Source organism: Dunckerocampus dactyliophorus, chromosome 8 (genome assembly GCF_027744805.1).
Source record: "Dunckerocampus dactyliophorus isolate RoL2022-P2 chromosome 8, RoL_Ddac_1.1, whole genome shotgun sequence".
Taxonomy (NCBI): Eukaryota; Metazoa; Chordata; class Actinopteri; order Syngnathiformes; family Syngnathidae; genus Dunckerocampus; species Dunckerocampus dactyliophorus.
The window spans coordinates 16396858-16417607 of record NC_072826.1 but is presented as its reverse complement, the minus strand read 5'-3'; the positions used below and the strand labels follow the sequence as shown (position 1 = coordinate 16417607).

At 41.4% G+C, this 20750-nt stretch overlaps 1 protein-coding gene across 3 annotated transcripts in view; it reads left to right on the top strand.

Annotated features, from left to right (window-relative positions):
• slc12a5a (solute carrier family 12 member 5a) overlaps positions 1 to 20750 on the top strand; it is a 170602-nt gene that overhangs the window by 142139 nt on the left and 7713 nt on the right. For all 3 annotated transcript variants that reach the window (XM_054783728.1, XM_054783730.1, XM_054783731.1), the window contains exons 5-22: positions 2450 to 2504; positions 3795 to 3925; positions 6200 to 6447; positions 6508 to 6719; positions 8947 to 9114; positions 9203 to 9301; positions 11315 to 11372; positions 11446 to 11620; positions 11938 to 12056; positions 12214 to 12312; positions 12581 to 12700; positions 13514 to 13618; positions 13776 to 13944; positions 16730 to 16925; positions 16998 to 17167; positions 17252 to 17383; positions 18509 to 18616; positions 18961 to 19086. In XM_054783728.1, the coding sequence (XP_054639703.1) occupies positions 2450 to 2504; positions 3795 to 3925; positions 6200 to 6447; positions 6508 to 6719; positions 8947 to 9114; positions 9203 to 9301; positions 11315 to 11372; positions 11446 to 11620; positions 11938 to 12056; positions 12214 to 12312; positions 12581 to 12700; positions 13514 to 13618; positions 13776 to 13944; positions 16730 to 16925; positions 16998 to 17167; positions 17252 to 17383; positions 18509 to 18616; positions 18961 to 19086 (2490 nt within the window). The remainder of the gene's footprint in view (positions 1 to 2449; positions 2505 to 3794; positions 3926 to 6199; positions 6448 to 6507; positions 6720 to 8946; positions 9115 to 9202; positions 9302 to 11314; positions 11373 to 11445; positions 11621 to 11937; positions 12057 to 12213; positions 12313 to 12580; positions 12701 to 13513; positions 13619 to 13775; positions 13945 to 16729; positions 16926 to 16997; positions 17168 to 17251; positions 17384 to 18508; positions 18617 to 18960; positions 19087 to 20750) is intronic.

Here is a 20750-nt window from a genome sequence, read left to right as displayed (position 1 = left end):
AAGAATATTTGAAACAGACTTTTAACTGTGTTATTATGAGCAATGAGGAGTTGCATTCAAAGACACCACGTCACATAAGTTGAATTCACATGTTTTGAGTGAATTTTCTGGGATTTCCGCGCACACTTAAATGCAGCAACTTGTACTTCCGCATTAAGAGTTACAAAGTGAGTGATAAGAATATCCACTTACTGATTTTCATTGCATTTCTGTTTATTTAGACCACCCATACACGCATGATAAGGACGTTGTTGTGATGTTCGGAGTGTCAGTGGACGCATGTCACGGTCTGTATCGTGACAATGAGGAAGTGTTGTTGCAATGACTGGACTAGAGACGTGTTTGTTTGGAGTGGGAGATACATAAATGGTGTTGGATTGCACTGCTGTTGATGTGTTCAGGTAAGAATAAAGTTATGAAAGAGCGTCAGACACCGTGTGACTCTGTGGGGAGCTACGCTGTGCCGCCGTCTTGTCATCATAACAGAGAGCGGTGGCTTGTCATGATGCGTGTGCGTTAATTACGCCAAAAATTTAACTTCATTAAATATATTAGTTACCGCCGTTAACGCGCTATTTTTGACAGCCCTAAAAAAAGTTATCTTTTTAACTAAGCGGACAATAAAACATAGCACTCTCTAACTGACTCACTACAGTAGCTATATTAGCTAGCTACCATGCTACAGTGTGCTGCAGCCGCCGTGTCACTTGTTTATGGTACTGTATGTCACGCAACGTTAAATTGAGCATTTATGTCATCATTTGGGCGTTTGTGAGGGGTTCTATTTTTTCCTGAGTTATTAAATTTGGCCTATATCGGACCAATTTGATACCATCCCTTTTTGGAGTACTCGCTGTTATCCTTTCCTTTCTGCATTGTTCTCCTTTTTGGTCAAAAGGGAGATGGTCTGCGCTATTACATAATAGCACCATAACAATGACACCATCATGTCTGACATATCTTCTTTTTCATGTGCCAGCAATTTGAAAAGTCACTCCCAAATTCAATAGCATGTGAGCGCTCCATGAAATGTTAATGCCAGCGTCACACACCATCTCTACTTCCCTCATTTGTCATTCGTTCTCCTGCGGAACGTTGCTCCACTCTCTCTCTTTCTCTCTCGCTTTCTCCAGGGCAGCAGTGATGAAGTCTGGCTAGCTGTCTCTTATTCTTGCACCGCCATACGTTTCTTCCCGTTTTTCCATCTCAGTCCACACAGTTACATTAAACTTGTCATCACGGCTGATGACGGAGCCTTCTGGCTCTATTATTTATCTCATCAGCAGCCACTTGGCTTAAGCATTTTTTTATTTTCCTACTACGTTTCTGTCAACTTATATCCACATGTTATGTTACATTATGTGTGAATACAAGAAAAACGAAAAAAATTGGCCCAGACTTATTATAACACTTTTGTGTTGCAATGGAAGCAATGGAAGTATGCTAAGAAGCTAAACGCCATGTTAGCTATGTTCATTGGCATGCTAATGTAGACGTTAGCATACTAACTTGCCATACCACAGTAATAGTCCAGTATTGCCTCATGGTAGCAGGCTTGAAAGTAAATGGATTGTTTTTTTTAAGACTTCCTTGTGTTTATTTGTCATATTTTAAGATTGTTAAGCTGCTACTTAGCCGATAATAAAATGTCTGTCACATGCACATGTTAGTGATGAACATTGCCATGCCAAGATCAGTAGCCATTTTACATGCTAATGCTACCCTGCTAGTGTAATGGATGCCAGCTAGTGTGGTTGTGTGGTAGTATGTTGTGTAAACCTTACTCCCTGTTGCCTTAAGAACAGTCCAGGGCTTTTGGCTCACTGGCTAGCACCTATAGAGTTATTTGTCAATCAGTGGGGATGTGTGGACTTGGTATCGAACCCATGCAGGGTTCAGGACTGGTCCTCGTTACAGCAGCAAGCTACTTTTTGTTTTTTTTCATGTAAGTTAAACTGCTATTTAGCCAATAATCAATTATGGTGTGAATTCTGGTGAAAAGACCAGAATTGTCCTTCTTTCCTCTCATTTTCCAAAAAATATTCAAATGCAAATGTTGAGATGTATGCACAGATACATTGCAAGCACTGTATTAACTTAACTACAATCATTTGCAAGATGTTTTAGTATCGCTACCATGCTAGCAAGCCTGTTTTTCCTTGTTTCTGTCGTTTATTTGGTCATATTTTAGGTTTCGTCAAGCTGTTATTTCTCCAGAAATAAAGACACACACATACGATGTTTATACTTGGATAAAGTGTAGTGAAATGTGCCTCTAAAAATTAACAGAAGGTGGACATTCAGTCAGTTCAATGTTTGAATCATATTTTTTGTGGTTTTCAAAGTATGAGGCAATGTTCCTGTCGGTGGTCACCGAGAGGCACTTCTAGAGAAAATGATATTTAAAATAATCTTTATCTACATATCCATGTCTCTGTCCCTTCTGCAGACTATGCTGACGGCCATCTCTATGAGCGCCATCGCCACTAATGGAGTCGTGCCAGGTGGGTGAGCAGACGTCGCAGTTTGAGGCTGTCTAAATTTCTCTTTTTTCTGCTGATTGCACTTGGCAAGATACACTGCGCTCAGCTTGGCGTCCCCGTTTAAAACGTCAGTGTGTACTTTGACTTGTTGTGGCTTTTAACGTCACTTGCACACAAATAAAAACACAACTTGCATGCAAAATGCATTCATGTAGTGTGAACGTGCTGCAGTTTTGTGCCGTGCGGGTCAGAGCGAATTAGCACCTTTTGAAGTGCGGAAGTGTCAGCCAATTAGAAGTGCCATGATGCTGCTCATTGTTTATTTATAGGTCCTTCATTTGCACAGAATTAGAAAAAGCAAGCACCAAAATCAGAGATTAGCAAGTGAAGCATAAGTGGAAATACAAGCACGGGGGAGACTAATTGGTACACAAACGTTTTCCCAATGGAGGGAGGGAATAATTCAATAATCATACACTGTGTCATCATGCTCTTTTCCCGGTGTTGTATTGTTATGTATGAAAATACAGTACAACCATCCCGTCCCATGACACGGGTTACTTCAAAACAATGTCCTCATAGGAAATGTTCCCGTTCCAGGGTCAAACTGTCACCACCATTAAAATAAAACTTTATTAAGTGTACAAGCATTGTTTTAAGTTTAAGTAACAGTTTAACATGATGAGCTGTCATACAGTTGTAAAAGTAATTTAACAAGTCTAAAATGTAACACAATAAAAGTAAAATAAAGTCAAATTAATCAACCTTAATGGAGACTAATGTTCATTTCCATGCATTTCCAAGTCATTAGTTGTTACACTTTAAGCAACGAGCTATTTTGTGTTGATAAAAATGAACGTGTGTATGTATTACATAGTGAATTGCAAAATTCCTCATCAGAGTTTCCCAGTTTCCCAGACTCGAGCAAAAGCCGCTAGATTGATCGCCTTCAACCCGAAAGCTGCACACACACCCCTCTCCATGTGTTCTCCATGATGAGGGCACACGGACAAAGCACATAATGACTGCTCCGAAGTACACGAGATGTCGCGAGACCAGAACGTGACCACAAATTAGCTACGTCACTGTATAAGCCACAGGGTACAAAGCGTGAGAAAAAAGTAGCGACTTATACACAGGAAATTATGGTACATTGGCTCTGTTGCTGTGGTGTTGTGCAATATGACCATGTGATCTATATTTTCCTTCCCACTTTCTCAAGCACTCAAAATCCTTATTCAAGTTAAATGAAGTGATTAAGTAATAAGAGAACTTGTTATATGATAAAGTTGTGTTTATGTCTTTCTGTAGCCGGAGGCTCTTACTACATGATATCACGCTCGCTGGGCCCTGAGTTTGGGGGAGCGGTGGGCATTTGCTTCTACCTGGGGACCACCTACGCTGGCGCCATGTACATCCTGGGGGCTATTGAGCTGCTACTGGTGAGACACAGACTTTCTTCTGCTTTTATTATTTTGGATGGGGGATTTTCTGCGCAGACATAAAAGCTGCAGCTTTATTTCCGAATTAAAGAGAAAAACAATGTGACGCTTTAGTGGAGGATGACCACTCCAAATGCAGCTTTCTTTATTTTCTTCAACACTGCACAGTTACTGTCAGTCCACAAGTATTTGGAGTTTTAAGTTTTTTATTAAAGTTTGCTTCACATATAGAAGGTACTGTATTAAAAAATAAATACATTTTAGATAAAGTATCTTTATCTTTAATCAATACAAAACAAAATTACTCCAACAAAAAAAAATAATAATAATAATAATAATGATGTAATAAATATATGTATCATTTTTGGTATTATTTACTTTGTTTTGTTAATAAATTATTTATTTATTAAATTGAAAGTAAATTAATTTGATCAAATGAAAAAATAATCAAAAAAAATTATAATTTATAGTAGTTCAGTCAGAATAAGGTTTAATTTTATGTGGATCTGAACATTTCTTCATCGTTTGTGGTCAGCTTGCCTTCGAACAAAATTTTTTTCCCCAAAAAAACATTTTTGCATCCCTGTTGATTTTAAATTCTAATCTACTCGGAACACTTACATTTTGACATGTTCAACACAGAAAACAATGCTTTTTTGCAGACTTTATATCATAAATATGCATACATAATATTAATACATATGAAATATATTATATAAACGGAGATCTGACAAACAGGGGCGCCAACAAACATTACTTTCATGTCTACAAATTGCAGAAAAAAACTTCACATTGGGCCCATGACCGACATGGACCTGCGATAGAAAAATGTTGATTGGATTCCCACACAAAGAGATTCATGTGAGAGTTGATTACAACACAAATAAACTTTGGTGACGCCCCTTCTATCCTGCTTTTCGTTTTGATCTTAACCTCAATTCTTGTTGTTTCTGGCAAACAGGAAGTGGGTGTCCTCATTACCAATGCTCCGACTGGCTCAGACTGCAGTGCACGCTTAAAAAAAAAAAAAAGAAATACCAATATTAAAGCTATGGGGATCACATCAGAAGTCTCACTTCCCAGTGTGTTTTAGATGGAACGTTAGAGGAATGTAACCCAGGAGACAAATTGTCCTCTTCTCTTTCCTCAAACTGGCCTCTTCACTCTGAATTTTGATCAGCTGATGAAACAAGAGGGAGATCTTTCATCTCCGTCTTCATCTCGCTGCCTTTCCATTCCACGTTTCTTCCACTGCAGTCTGCACAGAGCGTTTGCTAATTATGCAAATTCTGCATTAGGGTGAGCTCAAGAAACCAGGTCCATACTTTGAGTCCACTGCTATCAACACAGAAGAGTGTTTGTTTGTGTCTTACTTAATGGATATGCAGAGTTTGATCATGCCTGGAGGTTAATTCTGTCTTTTGGGTCAAAGCTGGCTTATCGTTTCTTTCATTGTGGGATAACAATCCCGGCAGAATTGCGAGGAGAGAGAAGGCTCATTTGAATACGTTTCATCCTGCCGCACTAACCCGGGCTGCTATTTTAGGAACGCGGCTCGGTTGACAGCGATGCAGGAGACTGTTTGCCTAGTGATACACTCTTCTTAGCATCAGGTCACTCTTTAGATGGAACACAGATGATTCTTTTAAAAAGAATAAGCCGTACCCCTGTGGTTATATAACAGTATCACTATGTATTTTTTTAATACTGAGCCTTTGTAGCATGGTGAAATGTGCCTTAACAATAGTACTACGATGAAGTTGTGTGTTTTCACGCCTCAAGCTGCCTCTTCTCACCTCATTTTCATCACATTTAATATATTTTTGTACCTGTGGGTGAAATTGATTAAATTTAACCTCAGGGGCAGCAGCAGCAGGCCTCTCACCTTAAACATGTTCCTGTAAATCCCCAGACGGGAAAGAGAGAGCACTTTTACATTTAATTAATTGCCTTTCATTTTAATTAATTACATTTTTTATTGGAATTTATTTACATTTTATTTCATTTTAATTTATTTTAATATTTATTTATTTAATTGTATGCACATGTTTATTTTATTTTCGATTGTATTTCATTTTGCTTTAGATTTTATATGTATTCTTATTTTTTACACTGCACCTTTTGCATCGTTGATTGTATACACGTGAGGAAGTTTAGTGTGTATTTATTTGAAATATTATTTTCTTTACCCTCTGCTTTTTAAAATCTATCTACAGTATAATGTTGTCTACATAAAGAAATGCTAACATTGTGTTTCTTCTTTTTCTTGTTGAGATCTACATCGTGCCCAAAGCAGCCATCTTCCCGCTGGATGGCTTGGAAGGTGCCGAGGCGGAGGCAGCGCTGCTCAACAACATGCGCGTGTACGGCACCATCCTCCTGACTTCCATGGCCACCGTGGTGTTTGTCGGTGTCAAGTACGTCAACAAGCTGGCCCTGGTCTTCTTAGCCTGCGTCATCCTCTCCATCCTGGCCGTCTACGCCGGTGTCATCAAGACGGCCGTGGACCCTCCAGAATTCCCGTAAGTTTAACTGTTCATAATATTGAAAATGTTGTTATTGACATTTTTTTCTTCCTCCAGCGTTTGTCTCCTGGGGAACCGCACTTTGGTGTGGAAGACATTCGACGTGTGCGCCAAGACCATCACGACGGATAACGGGACAACAATCACCACGCAGCTGTGGTCCATGTTCTGCGACTCGTCCTCAATCAGCTCTTGTGACCCATACTTTGTAAACAACAACGTGACGCAGGTGCAGGGCATCCCCGGGGTCAGCAGCGGAATCTGGACAGGTTGGTGTATGTTTAGAGAGAAGACGGATACTGGCAGACAGTGATACTGTTTTTAAATGTAAACAATACACACATTCAATCAGATCTTATACAAGTACATGCAGTAAGGGTGAGATAGAGTGAGGAGGTGTCCCTGAGCACTTAGGAAAATCCAGTCGTGGGCAGTGCATTTGGTACCTAGGCCTTCAGTGGGGACTGAAGGGGGAACTTGATGGTACCAAATGCTCTTAATAACACTACTATCACAATTATACAAACTATAATTATACAAACTATACAAATTATACAAAAATAGAATTTGCACGTTGCACCATTGGAACTTAAGCATTTTCTTTCAATGGAACAATGGAGCTTCAGGTTGTGCATGGGCGTCAAACGGTAAATGTTGCAGGCGGCATCCCTCTTGACTGAAAGCCCTTGTCTGTGTGGGAATGACTGGGTTTTTCAACAGGAACACACTGCAGTTCACAATGCCCACCTGACAAAAGACTTCTTCCAGAGGAATAACATCACTTTCATTCATTCATTCATTCACTCATTCATTTTCAAAGACTTAAAAAGAGTAAGACTGATATTTACTCTGTTTCTTGTCTAACAATTCTCTCCAAATATATTTAGTTAAGTCCTGAAGGTAGAGGTCTTATGTGTATTTAAAGGGATATTCATCAGAGTAACAGCGGGGACAGTCAACACAAAGACAGCACTTATTTTAAAGTTTTAAAGCATTAAAAATGAATTAATATTAACAAATTACATTTGTTCAAAAAGTTGACAAATAACTTTACATAACAATAACAAATAATTTAGAAATTGTTTCATTTTTATTACTTGTATTTATAACTGGAGTCAAGCAAACATGAGTGAGGACATGCCACTTCGACCTGTTTAGTAAGTAAGCTCAGTTATTTTTATTTCATTCATCCATTTTTTAATATTATGCTTTGTGGTACGAGTGCACATCCATTTTGAAATGTGATCATTCAAATTTAAATTTGAATGCTTTTTTAAACAAAATATAGAATGTGATGTCATGGGGACACAAATCTGTACTGTACTGATAAATCAATAGATATGATCAGTTTCTCAATAGTATTTCAAATCGAAGGGGGCGTGAAAGCATTTGTGTCCCCTGTGGGGCATGACGGAAAATAACTGAGAACCACTGCTAAAGCTTAATTTAAGAGGGCACAGAAATACAGGAAGAAAAAACAGTAACAAATGGCAACAGTGCCCCCAAACTAGTGTAAAAATGTAAATGAATGTTTAGTGATGGTAGGAGAGGTCTTTGGCACAAATTGGCAGCCACGCTTTTATCTGTCTGCCCCAAGGCAGCTGCAGTTCCAGATGTAGATGACCACCACCAGTGTGACTGTGGAGTGAATGAACAATGGCTTTTCAATGTAAAAAATTTTAGAAACGCAACTGTTTATAAGGACGCACGGTGATCTAGTGGTTAGCATGTTGGCCATACAGTCACAGTCTGGAGATCGGGACCTGGGTTTGATTCTCCCTTGGGCATTTCTGCGTGGAGTTTGCATGTTCTCCCCATGCGTAGGTTTTCTCCGGGTACTCCGCTTTCCTCCCACATTCCAAAAACATGCATGTTGGGTTAAATGGCGACTCTCAATTGTCCATAGGTATGAATGGTTGTTTGTCTATATGTGCCCTGTGATTGGCTGGCGACCAGTCCAGGGTGTACCCCCCCTGTCGCCCGAAGTCAGCTGGGATAGGCTCAAGCATGCCCCGGCTGATATAAACTGACAAGAGGTATAGAAGATGGATGGACTTTTTAATCAATGTTTTATTTATACATTTTTAAATACATTTATAAAATACATTTATAAATACAATTGTTTATTATTAACTATAACAACATTGCCTAAATCAAGAAAAAAAGGAACCACAGCATCTCTTCACATGTTTTTTTTTTATATATTTAGGCGGACTTTACATTTAATTAATTGCCTTTCATTTTAATTAATTACATTTTTTATTTGAATTTATTTACTCAGGGCTCTGAGCCAGGGAAAATAACCATATAGATTTCCAGTAATATCTGATTCAACCAAGGTCCAGTGCAATGCTTAGGTTAATTTGCAGGACTAGTCAGAGTAAGAACACTACTGATTTTGAGGATCTACTTCAACCTTTTTCCTCTGTGTAATAGAAAGAGTTCTATTGATTTTGAATGACGGCAGATCCTTTAATGTATGTCTTGTTCGTCCAGAGAACCTGTTTGGGACGTACTATGAGAAGGGGGACCTCATCACCCGAGTCAACATGGAGTCTGTGGAAGAGCCGGACAGCCCTCTGACCAACTCTAACCGCTATGTGCTGGCTGACATCACCAGCTTCTTCACGCTGCTGGTTGGCATCTACTTCCCCTCTGTGACAGGTGAACACCTCTCTACCCTTCTAGTCATTTATTGTTATTTCTATATTATTATCTATTATTATTCATCCCCACGTTTTCTTCTATTCAGGAATCATGGCCGGCTCAAACCGCTCCGGTGACCTGCGTGACGCCCAGAAGTCGATCCCCATTGGAACAATCGCAGCCATCACCACCACCTCCACTGTTTGTATCCTCTCTCAGCCAACTACATCTCAGCATGTTGGGTCAGTGTCGTGGGCGACCGATGGTGAGGAGAGAGTGACTGGTCAACGCATCGCAGCCCTAATGAGCCTAATGAGCAGCTCAAAGATTTTTTGGGGAGGTACACGTCTATGGATTTATATTTGTGCCTTAATTTTGAGGTAGCAAATGCAGATATTGAGCCATATTAACGTGCAATAACTACATGCTACATGCTAACGCTACATGCTTTTGCGGGAAGGCAATCCGGTGTATGTGCGCTGATACCTCCAGTCGGGTTTTGGGGACCGGGCTTCTGGCGGGAGCTTGCGGGTTGCATGCCTGGAGGGGAGTGAGGCATACGGGTGTATTCATTGGTCAAAATACGTGCCTGTTGGTCACTCTCTGAGAGGGCAGGGCACTGATGTAATAAGATTTTTTTTCCTAATATTCTCACGATTGACCGGCAAGGTCTCAAAGATTGACCAGTAGCTCACGATCGATGGGTTGGTGACCCCTGCTGTATTTGGTTTCACCCTGTCATAATATATCGAGGTTCTTTGACTAGTGTTTTTGCAGTCAGTCCTTAAAAACAGCAGAGTTCACCCGTTATATTGAAAATCTCTGAATAGTGTTTTTACAGTTGGTCCTTAAAAACAGCAGAGAGCACCTGCCATAGAGGATCTTTGGGTAGCGTATTTGCAGTAGGTCCTTAAAAATAGCATAGCACACCTGTCGTATGGAGGATCTTTGACTAGTGTTTTTGTAGTACGTCCTTAAAAGCAGCGGATCACTGCTGTCATACAGAGAATATTTGACTACTGTTTTGGCAGTCAGTCCTTAAAAACAGCAGACCGCACCTGTCTTAAAGAGTATCTTTGAGTAGCATTTTTTGCAGGCGGTCCTCAAAAAGAGCAGCGCACACCTGTCATATAGAGGACATTGGACAGAGCGTGTGATTAAAGTTTATGAAGAGTTAATAGGCCTGCTTAATTCTACACCACCCACAGAACACTACCACTAGTATACTTCGTTTGCTGCCTCAATGTTGGTGTAAGCTATTTGTTATGACACTTCTACACTATGAATTTGGAGGTGTTTAGTCATGTTGGTCGTGCACCTTCCTTTACATGATATCATTGTGTTGCAAATGCTGCACTGAGCTCACCTCTCTTTTTTTATGAAGTTAACCAAACTTTTTAGACCCTTCTTCTTCTGTGTTGGTGGTCGTCGGCTTCTTCTTTGTTGGTTTTCGCAGCTATTTCTTCTGGTCAGCGAAGTGAGCATCGAAACTAGGAATCAAAATTAAAAAAATGTGAACGATCTCGGGAGAATCGCAATGTTAGTCCCGGTTCCCATCGATGCTCGAAATCAAATGCCCAACCCTAAGCACCTGTTATATATATCAACTTTGAGTAGCGTTTTTGCAGTAGGTTCTCAAAAACAGCAGAGCGTTCCAGTCATACAGAGGAGCTCAACTCATGTTTTTGCAGTACAGTATGTCCTTGTTTTTTTGATGATAGCGTGTATTGTATAGGTTCTCGTTCCACAAGAGTATGAAGGCATGTTTGACACTGTAACGTCATGTATTCAGCACTGTGGTATTTGCCGGATGACACGTTTTATTGAGTTGGACAGTTTTATATAATATGTGGGCTTGTCTTATAATCAGGTGAAGTTGTATTTAGCTGCTGCTGCAAGTGCGCTCAAGCATACAGAGCCGATGTGCTTCCATCTTCTTGTGTCTCGCAGTAATCAGCTTTGGGTCCGACCAAATTTGATTAGGTCTCCTAATCGTATCGTCAGGCCTGCCTATGCAAATGTGACTTAATAAAGAAGAGCGATATTAGTAACAGCATCATTGATCACTCAAGATGTTATCCTCAAGTAAATCGATTTCTAAGCTCAGGACTATTAAGCGCATTAAGCAGAGGAATGGCTGGTGTCTTTTTTTTTTTTGTCGTGAATCTTCCTGTCCAGCACACCAATGTCTTTATGGTCCTTATTTAAAACTGATAAGACATGTCCAGCGTCATTCTCTTTGGCGCCTGCATCGAGGGTGTGGTCCTCAGAGACAAGTAAGTGAGCCAGCAAATAAATCTTTAAAGTTCATCTGAATGGTTCTGAATAAAGCACACTGATCTCCTTTAGGTTCGGTGAAGGGGTGCATGGCAACTTGGTGATCGGCACGTTGGCGTGGCCATCGCCTTGGGTGATCGTGATCGGCTCCTTCTTCTCCACTTGCGGTGCAGGGCTTCAGAGCCTGACGGGGGCACCTCGGCTGCTGCAGGCCATTGCCAAGGATGGCATCGTGCCCGCCCTACGGGTCAGTCTCTTTGGACTATTAATATTTACGTACCTTATTTAGCAACATATGCAGGCATTAATGCCATATGTGCTCCACTAAACGCCTCTATTCTATGAATATGGTCTGCTACGGTCTACAAAAGCAAATAACCACCAGGCTGTCTAATTAGCGCCAGGCCAAACATTGCTGTCAATTAGCACCCCTTTCTAATTGCGGTTTATGTAAATAAATGACCCAGCTATAATTCCAGCATTTATGGTAAAGATTTTGTTGTAAGTTAATACCTCTCTGATAGTATCAACTAAACTTTGTCTGTATGTTTTCCATCCCTGCAGATTTTTGGCCACGGGAAGGCCAACGGGGAGCCCACATGGTCTCTGCTGCTGACCGCCTTCATCTGCGAGAGCGGCATCCTCATCGCCTCCCTGGACTCTGTTGCTCCCATCCTGTCGATGTAAGAACTCAAGCATGTTATTCACACTTTGGGAGCGCTAGGTGATGCGCATGCACTAGCAGTGTTGGACGTTCGTCGTTTAGCTCTATGAAAGTTCTGATTTTGTGATATAAATAGTAAAAGTTTATTAAAATTATGACATTTTCATGCTTTGCAGGTTTTTCCTGATGTGCTACATGTTTGTGAACTTGGCGTGCGCTCTGCAGACGCTGCTCAGGACCCCCAACTGGAGACCCCGCTTCAAGTTCTACCACTGGTCCGTGTCAAATTTGGCTTATTTGGGAATATATTGTTAAAAATAAGCATCACATGACTGTACATGACCGTACGTGTGTTCCTCAAAGAGGATGGCAATTCTTATAACGATTGGGACGCTAAAAATGCATGTTGATAAAGCGTCCTCTACGATCTTCTCAGCCTTTTCAAGCGCAGGCTGGCTTAAGTCCAAAAGAACTTGACACTTACCCTCAACTTCTTAAATTAATTTAGTCGTACTGCTTGTGTCTTTTTTCCTATCATTACAGGACTCTGTCATTCCTGGGGATGAGCTTGTGTCTGACACTGATGTTCTTGTGCTCCTGGTACTATGCTATTGTCGCCATGGTGATCGCCGGCTCCATCTACAAGTATATCGAGTTTGCAGGGTGAGTGGAGATGATACTTTTTACTAGTCTAACACCAGAAATATGTATATGTACTACTGAGAAGGTCAACATGCTACATGCATTGTCATAATATGATATACAATATACAATATTACAGTATAATTGTATGCTGTGTGTTATGTAATTATGTTGTAGACAAACATACACTCTTTAGCTTATTTACTTGTATGCATTGTAACATAGCAAACACAATGACCTTTTTAGGGGCTGGATCGCTATTATTCTCGCAAAACATCTACATTTAGAAAAAAATATTACTTTTAAAATACGGAATCAATATGCAATTAATTGTAATTTATTTTAGAGTATTTATTTAAAACAGTAAATAATAAAAAAGTCATAATTACGGCACATTTTGGGATTCAGCTCAATCCGCCTTTACATTTTTTTTTCTCAACTTATCAAAATAAAAGGGCAAATTCTTCACTGCGATTCAAACTTCAAAAGAAATCACGTTGAACTTTATCGAATACATACGCGTAATAATGCTGCAGAACTAAATGTAAAACAGAAGTAAGAGTAATAAATGTGCAAAATATGAACACAAAGTTGTGAACTATATAGTTTTATCGTGCAATGTGCAATTGTTCACAGTGAGAAACTCATAGTTAAATTAATTCAACCTCTTTGATACATCTCATTTGATGCAGGTGCATCTAATATTTTGGCCAGCAGGCTGCTTTAACATTTATTACATTGTAATGACTACTACATCATCATTGTGCATTAAGCCTGTACTGACGAGTGAAAGTGCTTAAAGAAGTTATTAATGAGCATGTCTGTGTTTCACAGTGCGGAGAAGGAGTGGGGTGACGGCATTCGAGGTCTGTCTCTGAGCGCCGCACGTTATGCTCTCATGCGTCTGGAGGAAGGCCCCCCCCACACCAAGAACTGGAGGTAAACACACGACCACAAACCAAGTGAGGCGGTGTTAATTCATATGGAAATGAGCAACATGTCTGGGCTCATGATGTGATCACAACAACATGTGGTCACGTCACACTCTTTTTGCTTTTTTTTTTGTACTACTTTGGGCTTTGTCTGCCCCCACCAGGCCCCAGCTATTGGTGCTGGTTAGCACGGACGGCGAGCAGAACGTGGAGCAGCCTCGCCTGCTCTCGCTCACCAACCAGCTGAAGGCGGGCAAAGGCCTGACCATTGTGGGAACAGCGCTAGAAGGCACCTACCTGGACAACTACGACCAGGCCCAGCGCGCAGAACAGGTAAGGCGGGGTTCACTTTCCACCTCACCGACTGTCTTGTTGTATATGGAACCTCTAAAGTCAAACCTCTCATTTGTTCAAATTTACAAACCTTTTTTCTATAGGAATCAATGCAAATCCTAAGAATCTGTTCCACTGTCACCATTGTAAACTCTTTATCTTCAAAATAAATTTTAGGCATTCATAACTTTAGAAGTGTAAAAATAAATAAGTATTTTATAAGTATTTCATAAATAAGTAAAATAAGTAATTGGATGTTGAGGGACTGTCTTGGCTGATACGTCTCTTCAACATTGTGTGGAGGGAACAGTACCTCTGGATTGGCAGACCGGGGTGGTGGTCCCCCTTTTCAAGAAGGGTGACCGCAGGGTATGTTCCATCTATACGGAGATCACACTCCTCAGTCTCCCTGGGAAAGTCTATTTCCCCGGTGCTGGACAGAAGGGTCCGTGAGAGAAGAGTCCGACCATCTATGCGGTCCAGCCGTACAGGAGGTGCAATGTGGTTTTCGTCCCGGTTGCGGAACAGTGGACCAGCTCTACACCCTAAGGGTACTGGAGGGTACATGGGAGTTTGCCCAACCAATGTACATGTGCTTTGTAGACTTGGAAAAGGCATTTGACCATGCCCCACGCGGTGTGCTGTGGGGGGTCCTCCGGGAGTACGGGATTGGTGGTGCGCTCCTACATGTTATTCGGTGCTTGTACGACCGGAACAGGGGCCTGGTTCGCATTGCCAGCAGTAAGTCGAGCCTGTTTCCAGTGAACGTTGGCCTCCGCCAAGGCTGCCCTTTCTCTCAGATTCTGTTCATAATTTTCATCGACAGAATTTCTAGGCGCAGCAAGGCGTCGAGGGAGTCCAGTTCGGGAGCCTTAGGGGCGATTTGCAGATGATGTGGTCCTGATGGCCTCATCGAGCGTTTACTGTGGCGGTTTGCATCTGAGTGTGAAGCTTCTGGGATGAGACTCAGCACCTCCAAATCCAAGGCCATGGTTCTCAGTCAGAAAAGGGCGGATTGCACCCTCCAGTTTGGGAATGAGGTCCTGCAGGTGGAGGAGTTTGAGTATCTCAAGGTGTTGTTCACACGTGAGAGAAGGCTGGAGCGTGAAGTCGATAGGCGGGTTGGTGCAGCGTCTGCAGTAATGCGGTCGCTGTACCCAACCGTCGTGATGAAGAGAGAGCTGAGCCGGAAGGCAAAGCTCTCAATTTACCGGTAGATCTATGTTCCCACCCTCACCTATGTTCATGAGTCTTGGGTCATGACCGAAAGAACGAGATTGCAGATACAAGCGGCTGAAATGAGTTTCCTCATTGGGAGGAATGAGGAACGTGGAACCCTAAAAGATAGGGTTTGGAGCTCAGTCATCCGGGAGGGGCTCAGAGTAGAGCCGCTGCTCCTTCACATCAAGAGGAGCCATTTGAGGTGGCTTGGGCATCTAGTCCGGATGCCTCCCGGAAGCCTCCTTGCTGAGGTGTTCTAGGCATGCCCAGCCGGGAGAAGGCCCCAGGGCAGACCTAGGACATGCTAGAAGGGTTATGTCCCACAGCTGGCCTGGGAACGCCTTGGTGTCCTCCCAGTGGAGCTGGAAGAGTCTGTGTGTCTGGGCTTCCCTACTGAGACTGCTGTCCACGCGTCCCGGATAAGTGGAGGAAAATGAATGGATGGATGGATGGAACATAACTAATTGCCATGTAATAAAACTATGAAACAACAATCATGCAAAGCTACCGGCATGGTGCCTCTTAGCATTCTTAGCATACATACATATACTTTATATGTATGTAACTGGTGTATAATAAACAGCTACCGTGGCTCCGTGGTCACCGAGCGAGGTCGCTGTGTGTGCCCAGGAGGCGAGTCTTTTCACATAAACACTTTTTGGCTTATTGTCGACTTTAGCCGCATACTGAGCAGACAAGACAAGTGTATGGCAAAAATGTGTATAAAGGGGTTAAAAAAAAGAAGTCATATAATAACTCATTATAATACTGCAAAACTACCTGTGTAGCGACTATGTAGTCCTACTGTTTTTAGTCACTTCTGGGTGCGGGGGATCCAGGTCATAATGCATTCCAAACAAGCAATATCCAGACAGAGGATTGTGTTCGTGGTATAGTCAGTTTATTGCACAATGATGAATGTATAAATCTGATCTCTACGGTGGTGGTGTATGGCATCATGAATGGCAAATGTGGAGCAGCAAGAATGAGTGTGGCAAATTGTCCAGGTGAGCATCTGTGTGTAATGAGCGGTAAAAACCGTATGACCTCTTATCACCCTAACCCATGCTTTCACATCTGCACTTATATCTATATCCTTATGTCCATACCGCCACCAGTGGTCAAACAAAATATAATTCATCAAACAAAACCAAACACCAGCACCAAAAGAAACCAAATAAACTACAGCAAAACAAAGCATAAATGGCTCTAAAAACCTGTGTAGATGTACAGGTATGACTCAGTGGTCATTCACGTGAGCACTTAAGCTTCCCCCTAGGTCTTTTTTTAATAACAGTGTAGAAAAAACATACGTTTTTATTAGAGAATCAAATGAATAGAAGAAGCCGTTAAAATGAAGGCTTGAATAGCTTGAATTCATTACTGCTCCTTCATTAAAGTCAAGGTGCCGAAGTGATTCTTGTCCCAAATGAATCTTTCCACATGCATTTAAGTCATTAAAAGCCATTAGAAAAAAAACGAAATTGTCCAATAAGGTCCTTCCAGATTTTATTTACAGGTAATACAGATCAGTTCACCATGGTAACAATTGATGTGCTTGCAGGCGCTGCATAAACTGATGGAAACAGAGAAGGTGAAGGGCTTTTGTCAGGTGACTGTGTCGTCCAACCTGCGCGACGCCACCTCACACCTGCTCCAGGCCAGCGGGCTGGGCGGCCTCAAACACAACGCTGTGCTGGTGTCGTGGCCGCGCAACTGGAAACAAGGCGACGAGCACCAGACTTGGAGGAACTTCATCGGTGGGCTGTCCTCCAATTTGGACTTTGTGTAGGTGGGAGATTTGTGTTTGTAATTGTATGAGTTTCCTGCAGAGTTGGTGAGAGAAACCACCGCAGCTCACCTGGCTCTGCTGGTACCCAAAAACATCTCGGCCTTCCCGTCCAATGGCGAGCGCTTCACTGAGGGTCACATCGACGTGTGGTGGATTGTCCACGATGGAGGCATGTTGATGCTGCTCCCCTTCCTTCTCCGCCAGCACAAGGTCCTCCTAGCCTCCTCTTCTAATGCCCAACATCATGTTGTCAAAGATTCTGCGCTGTAACAGAAGCCTTTCTTAACTGCTCAGGTTTGGAGGAAGTGCAAGATGCGCATCTTCACCGTGGCCCAGATGGACGACAATAGCATCCAGATGAAGAAGGATCTCACCACCTTCCTCTATCACCTCCGTATTGATGCGATGGTGGAGGTTGTAGAAATGGTGAGATTGCTCAAGAACACACAGAACTACAGTAAGCGCCTAAAAACACATCTATTAAAAAAAACAGTCAGGTGCTGATCCTTTTTGACCCCAGTCTGAGATTTAATGATCTTCATCTCATAGCTAACTACAGCCTTGCTGGACAGGGACTCTTAAACAGGCAGAGCAGTCAGGCACTATCAAGGCCCACATTGCAGCTTTATCTAGCCATCCATTTTCTTTCGCTTATCTGGGTCGGAGGGGTAGCAGTCTCAGTAAGGAAGTCCAGACTTCGTCCACAGAGGTGTTCCCAGGCCAGCTGCGAGACATAATCCCTCCAGCGTGGCCTTGGTCTGCCCCGGGCCCTCCTCCCAATTGGGCATGCCTGGAACAGCTTACCAGGGAGGCCTCCTGAAGGCATGTGGACGAGATGCCCGGGCCACCTCAACTGGCTCCTCTTAGTGTGAAGGAGCAGCAGCTCTACTACCCCGCTCTTCACCTTTAACCCACCTGTTGCCACTCTAAATTGTTATAGATTATTATAGATTTTTTTGTTGTTGTCTTTTTAAAAAAAAAAATATTTTGCCTTGTGAGTGACTCCCCCCATGGCCACCCTAGCAGTAGTCACCATTGCTTTTTTTAGAAAAACATTGACACCTGATGTTGACACCACGGTGTTCTGCCACAATTGTAATTTAAAGTGAATACAAAAAATAAATAAATACATTAGCATAAACATTTCTCCGCAACCCTAGTAAGGACAAGCGGCACAGAAAGTGAATGAATTAATGAATATAAACATTTGATTTAGAGTTGGTTATTATTATTAAAAAATAAATAACAAATACCTATTTTCAATCATTTTATTGCATTTATTATTATGTTTATTATATGTATTTTTATTTATTTTATTATTGGCTAAACAGTTGGCTATTATTAATGTGTTATTATTTAAAAATCCTAAAAGTATATTTAAATATTTATTTTTATATTTTAGCTATTATTTTTTTATATAAATGTATACTCTATACTACATTGTATCTCCATTTTGGGGGGCATTATGCTTGGTGACAGCATCCTATTATTAATATTATTATTATTATGTTTGAATTCTAACAAAGGTGCTCATCATGCCTTTGTCCTTAGCATGACAGTGACATCTCGGCCTACACGTACGAAAAGACCCTGGTGATGGAGCAGCGCTCGCAGATGCTGAAGCAGATCAACCTGACCAAGAACGAGCGTGAGAGGGAGGTAAGAAAGTTTGGTTCAAAGACACGTGCACAAATGCGACTTGACGGGCTCAGCTTTGCTTAGCTCGTCTTTGATTTGACTTGACACGACACGTAAGCGCCGCTGGACCCAAACATATTTTGGCTTAAATCGGAGCAGTGGGACGCCATATTGGCCCTCTCCAGCTTTGCTTTGACATGATGTCTTAGCAGAGGGAGGGAATCAAAAGATATTGATCTAAACACCCCTTCTTCTTCTATTGTTATTACCACACCTTTTGCTTTTTACTGCACTTTTACGTGCATCACCACCAGCAACGAAACCACTGCTTCTTAAAACATCACTCTTTTTTTCCTCCTTCACAGATTCAGAGCATTACCGATTCATCCCGTGGCTCCATTCGGCGCAAGAACCCCGCATCAGTGACCACTCAACCAAGCGTCAGTGAAGAAGCACCGGCAGCCAGCAAGGAGGAGAAACCGGAAGAGGAGGTAGAGCAAGTTTTATAGCTGCACAAAACAAATGCTATGCTTTAAATATATTTTTATTATTTTTTATTATTATTATTAGGGCTGTCAGTCGATTACATTTAAAAATCAAAAAATGATAAAATAATTTTTAAATAACTACATCAAATTTTATCCATCCATCTTCTATGCCGCTTATCCTCAGGGTCACGGGCAAATTTTATGTAAATGGATATACATTTTGGAAATAAGGGCCGTTATTTTATTTTAAAAAATAATATACAGTTCACATACAATCCCACCGTTTTTGCATGTTTAACACCAGTGCTGATTTCTCCCACTTTGTTCGACAGTCCTAACTTTCTCTCACGCTACACAGACTACTACACTGTATTTTCCCCCTTTTTCTTTCACCTCATATTCGGTCCCAAATGCTGATACTATGTGGGAATGCATAAAGGTAAGATTTGATGACCTTATTGAGTGCTAATGTGCATATTTGTTTGGTGCACCTCTCTGAAAAACAAACTCCGGGCTCGTACTGGTGGATGGTAGATCTGTATTCATTTAGTGCTTTTAATTTGATGTTGTTCCTGTCATAGTTTTACACAATACATAATAAATTTGATTAATTGTATGCCAAAGTACCAATGTATAAATGACAATTTAAAAAATACCGGCTGTGCTTTTCACTTGTCTCTGGCAGTCAACATACTCCGTGACAACTCTACTCGCAGCGACAGTAGATACAAATAATGTTGGTCTTGCTGTGAGAGCTATCTGCCAGGGCTTTGAAGCTAAACTTACCATTCAAAATAGCCTTTACTTTGTCCATTTGTGCTCAATATTTGTTCCCGCTTGTGGCTCCACAGCCAACGCTGCGCATCCTCAAACTACGGTGTGGGCCAAGGGTCAAACAGGGCGTGTACATGTGAATTACATCAAAAAAAATAGGGCTGTTAAAGGAAATGTCCCATAACACGTTATTAACACGTTAACTTTGACAGCCCTAATTATTATTCCAAATAAAATAAAAATATTTATTCATTTTTATTTCTCGAACATTTTTTACTTCAATTTTTAAATGCAATTTTCTTCTCTTTTTTTGCCAGAAATGTGTAAATGTTTTCTTAATCAACGTCTGCTCATTTTCTCGTGCTTATTTGCAGCACCATTTCACAACAGGTTTTAGATCAATCAAAGAACAAACTGGGTCCCTCATTCAGGAGAAGTGAGATATTACTTTTATCGCTTATCCAATCAGAAAAGTTGGACTTTTTGTGCCAAGGCATTATTTGAAATCCCATTGCTAACCAAAACAGCAGCACCTAGCGGATCATGGTCTGCTCCTCTGGGCATGCACACACAATTTTGCAGGGAATTGCAATTTGCAGTTGTATAAATATGGTAACGCTTTTGCCTTTTTTGGGCTGACATTTAGCTGAGATGACGTCTTGTTTTAAATGTGACGGGGAATCTACAGTATGGCTATCGGCTGTTAGCTAGCTAAGAAGTAGCCGCAACAGAAACAAGCTAAAACTATTTTATAGCTGTAAAATAATTGTAAAAAATTTGAAACAAATTGTTTTATTCTCAAGCTAATAGACTTTTGGCTCAACTGCGAATACAATTAGTGTGTATTTAGAAGGGGTGTCGCGAGATCTCGTGAGATTAAAACGTGACGAGAT